This window comes from Haliotis rubra, unplaced genomic scaffold, assembly GCF_003918875.1.
Source record: "Haliotis rubra isolate DU_JTF1 unplaced genomic scaffold, ASM391887v1 Scf38, whole genome shotgun sequence".
In the NCBI taxonomy this organism is placed as follows: Eukaryota; Metazoa; Mollusca; class Gastropoda; order Lepetellida; family Haliotidae; genus Haliotis; species Haliotis rubra.
Window position 1 is genome coordinate 1,449,616 of NW_025767057.1, and position 3,948 is coordinate 1,453,563.

General features: G+C 39.9%; 1 protein-coding gene across 1 annotated transcript; it reads right to left on the reverse strand.

The window, feature by feature from the left end:
* Window positions 1-357: 357 nt before the first annotated feature.
* On the reverse strand, window positions 358-1,680 carry LOC124286303. Its single transcript, XM_046722662.1, has 2 exons — window positions 1,567-1,680; window positions 358-1,262 (listed from the first exon to the last, which is right to left on the reverse strand). Exon 2 carries the CDS (start codon window positions 1,251-1,253, stop codon window positions 678-680), a length of 576 nt encoding a protein of 191 aa, XP_046578618.1. The 5' UTR covers window positions 1,254-1,262; window positions 1,567-1,680; the 3' UTR covers window positions 358-677.
* Window positions 1,681-3,948: the final 2,268 nt, after the last annotated feature.

Genomic DNA, 3,948 nt, shown 5'->3' on the forward strand with positions numbered 1-3,948 from the left:
TTTTAAACTTCTTTTATTATATATGATGCGACGTTTCGGTATGGATTCTTATACCGTTGTCAAGTAAGAGTGATGTGTCATAATGTTAGCGGCGTGTAAAATATAACAAATGGATCATAAGAACTTTGCCAATACGAGGGACAGACAAGACTGAGACAATCAGGGGCAGCAGGTTTGGCTGTTTGTTCCTTCACCCTTCATATAGCTCCGTATATATTTTCCACGGAAGAGAGCCATGATACTTTTCAGTAATCAAATGCATCGAAGGATGAAATAATGTGATGTACTCGACCATGATATCATGAATCCTTAAATTCAGACGACAACAGACACGATTATTATTATTATTATTCTTTATTCACTCTTGCCAGACTAACTAATACTGTTGCATGAACAATTATGTTACTCGTTGCACATTTCTTCTTCAATCCGATGTTAGCCAGTGTATAAAGCAATTCAGCTGACTAAACTGAACTAATTGCTGACAAGGCTCCACTGACCACTCTGGACAGTGGACGAAGGCGGAACTTGGATTCTTCGTACCGGAAGGGCTCCTTCTCAGTGCCATCTGCAGACCATACAGAAAGCACGTTGTTGTGACGTCAACACAACCTGGATAACTAGCACATTACGTAGAGACGTAATGGAAATAAAGCCATGAAAGAAACGTCAACAGTTTATGGGTTGAAATGTTTGTAGAAAATGACTGAACTGACAATAGAACCATCTTTCATCTTGCCACCCATGGGAAGACATCCAACTTGGGTGAATCCGCCAACATTCTCGATGATTTTGATCATGGCACGGTTGTTGCTGAAAGTGTCCACATACATTCCCTTGAAGTTCAAATCTTGAGCAAAGTCCACACACATTTGGAGACAAAACTCGCCGATTCCCTTGCCTCTTTCCGACTTCTTGACAACGATGAAGGGGTCGGCAACGCTGTTACATCCACGGTAATACTTGCTGATGGCCAACATGAATGCAGCAACCATTTCTCCAGTGTCCCTACTCATTATGGCGAAGTTGAAGCTGCCTTGGATGTCTTTACGGAACTCCTTCTCTGAGGAATATTCATCCACCCCAAAACCATTGCCACTCTGGGCTGCAGCTTGGATGAGGCCGAATGTTTCCGACAGCTGGGAGTCGCTCATGGTGTCGATGATGACAAGGCGGCCGTCGGGGAGGGTGGTGGTGTGAGGGACGACGCCAGGAAGGCGCCTGACTTTGTCGACTTTGTCATTTATCAGCATGATGGAGTTCTGGAAAATACCAAGGAGAACACTTACTAAACAATGCTTCAGACTAGGTCCTGAGTGTAACTGTAACCGCCCCGCAACGTTTGGCCAACGTACCTAACTCGATAGCAATAAAATCTCAAGGAAGCAAGTTCAGGAGGAGCATGGAGATGTTGTTAAGGAAATGCTCACATATATGTTCCTTCTTAATGTCCGGAATATAAACGATGTTTTCCAATATTGATTCATAAAACAAAAGGATTAACATAAATCATTCATTACAAGTTTGATATTTTGTGACTGGTGCACTAATCTGATATATACTTACTAATTCGACTGTTCCAACTTTCAGGATATACCGGCGAACACCTGACAGGTAAACGGAAACAGGATCGTTGGTTATAAGACTTGATCTCACAACTGTTGTGTGATCCCTCTTGCAGTAAAGAGGGAAGTGTGACCAAATAGTGTATCGGTTGTTCATTTATACACAAGCCGTTAAACAGGACTGATGTATGGACCAATCACAGCATGAGACTGGAGACGCGCCATAGTCTCATAGTCAACAATCTGTCTCCCAGCCGCCTCGTCTATACAACTGGCGAAATTTAGTAAACATAACAATCACAGTGCGTCATGCGGGATTTGACACATTGTCAAATAAACCAGTTATTTGGCAAAACTAAATTTTGGTCAGGCAAATTATGAAAACACTGACTTCGTCAAGATCATATTGTTTATGATTTGTGGCTTGGCGTTCACCCTGAACCGATTAACGCGACAAGCGAACTGTGATAAACAGGTTAGGGATTTCGACAGGAGGACGATGAACTGGATAGGACTGTATTGAGATTTACCAAATCTAATCATATTTTGACAGTACATTACTTACACACATATAAACATCATGTCAGATATGTCGAGAATTCTTTTCACATGTGTGGTGATCATAACAGTAGATTTGGTTGACAGACAGAAACGTTAGCGATTTCTCTTGTTGTGAATATGGACTTTTTCATCAATGTTAATTACAGATTGCTTTCAAACGTATTTAAATCAAATGATATCTTCCCATAAGACAGACCTCCCAAAAGACAAGCCGCTTAAAACAACACATTTTATGGTTGGTTGCATTTGGCATAATTAAGCTGTACCCTTGATGATAATGGTAGGTGCCCAGATAAAAAAAGACAACATTAGATATTATCTATAGTTTTATCAATTCATGTAATGAATTATGATTTTTAAATTAAAACATGTTGCATCAACATATATATGTACATCAACATATATTTGCCAGATCACCTTTACTTGTGAATACTATCAAAAACAATAATTTATATACACGAACCTATCAAACATATGAGACCAAGCACATACTGCCCACATACTGCCCACATATAATTTATATACATGTACCTATCAAACATGAGACCAAGCACCATATTATTTTACATCACATGTTTGTCAGTGCACAGATAACACTTATTAGAAAGTCATTTTAACATCATCATTATCTCCTTTGACCTTGTTCTAGAAATTTAAAGTAAGATTCCCATTTAACATAAACACCAGCTTGTAAGTATCATTTTAATCAGTTTTAATAACTAAAGTCTAATAAACAGCGGATAAGTAGAAGTTGGACATTGAGCCTGAATACACCGGAGCCTGAATACAACCGAGGAAGAGGCAGTATGAACCAGATAGAGTAAGTGCAAGAGTAAGACTACATCGGATAAACCATACCAGAAGCATTGCTACACATCGGAACGCAGAAACGTCGACATGGAAGATCATGGTGGACATTTAATCAAGACAAGAACTGTACAGATCTTTGAAGGGCATTTAGTGAAATACATGAGAAAAGCAAGATTTATGGATGTCAACTTCTTTATGCTAAATAACACGACGTTTCGGAGTGTATGCTTTCTCCTTCATCACCTGAGCAAGCATACACTCTGAAACGTCGTGTTATTAACAATAAAGAAGTTGACATCCATAAATCTTGCTTTTCTAACAACTATACAGATATATAACAGAGTTGCCATGAGAGTTTTGGAGGGAAAGTTTCAGCACTCTCCAATCGTTATACAGGTTCGTTGGTTTGTTGTTTAACGCCGCACTCAGCAATATCGTTATACAGAATGTGCAGTGCAGCGGAAAAATAAATGGTACTTCTATTCTTTTGTTTACAGTGAATGGTGGACTGAGGCCGGGATGTCTGTTGTCTCCCTTACTGTTATAATCTGTTTATGGACAATTTGTTAAACGTTCACGCTAGTTCAAGCCCTGGTGTAATTATTGACACTATGAAATGTTGTGTGGTAGTGTTATTTATTATGATACAATGTTACACGTGTAATACATAGTACCTGCTGACATTCAGTTGGTGAAAGTGGTGTACTCCATACTTAGTCTTTTGCTATATTTGGACTGAGTTGAGATTTCCACTCTTTCCTGACGTACCTTAAGTTACAGACAGATGTGGAATGTACTACAAGGTGCCGATTCAAAAGGGTTCTGCTTCAGAGAGTCTGGTAGATTTTTTTATGTGTTTGTTTTTGTATGGCAGGAGAGGTAGCCATTGCCTCTCACAAGAAGACCAGCCATAGTATTTTGTACTGGCATGGTGAAACCTTTGTGGGGGTTGGGGAATGGCTGGTGGTGGTGGTGTGTGTGGAGGAGGGGAGGGCACCACCCCTCTGGTTCC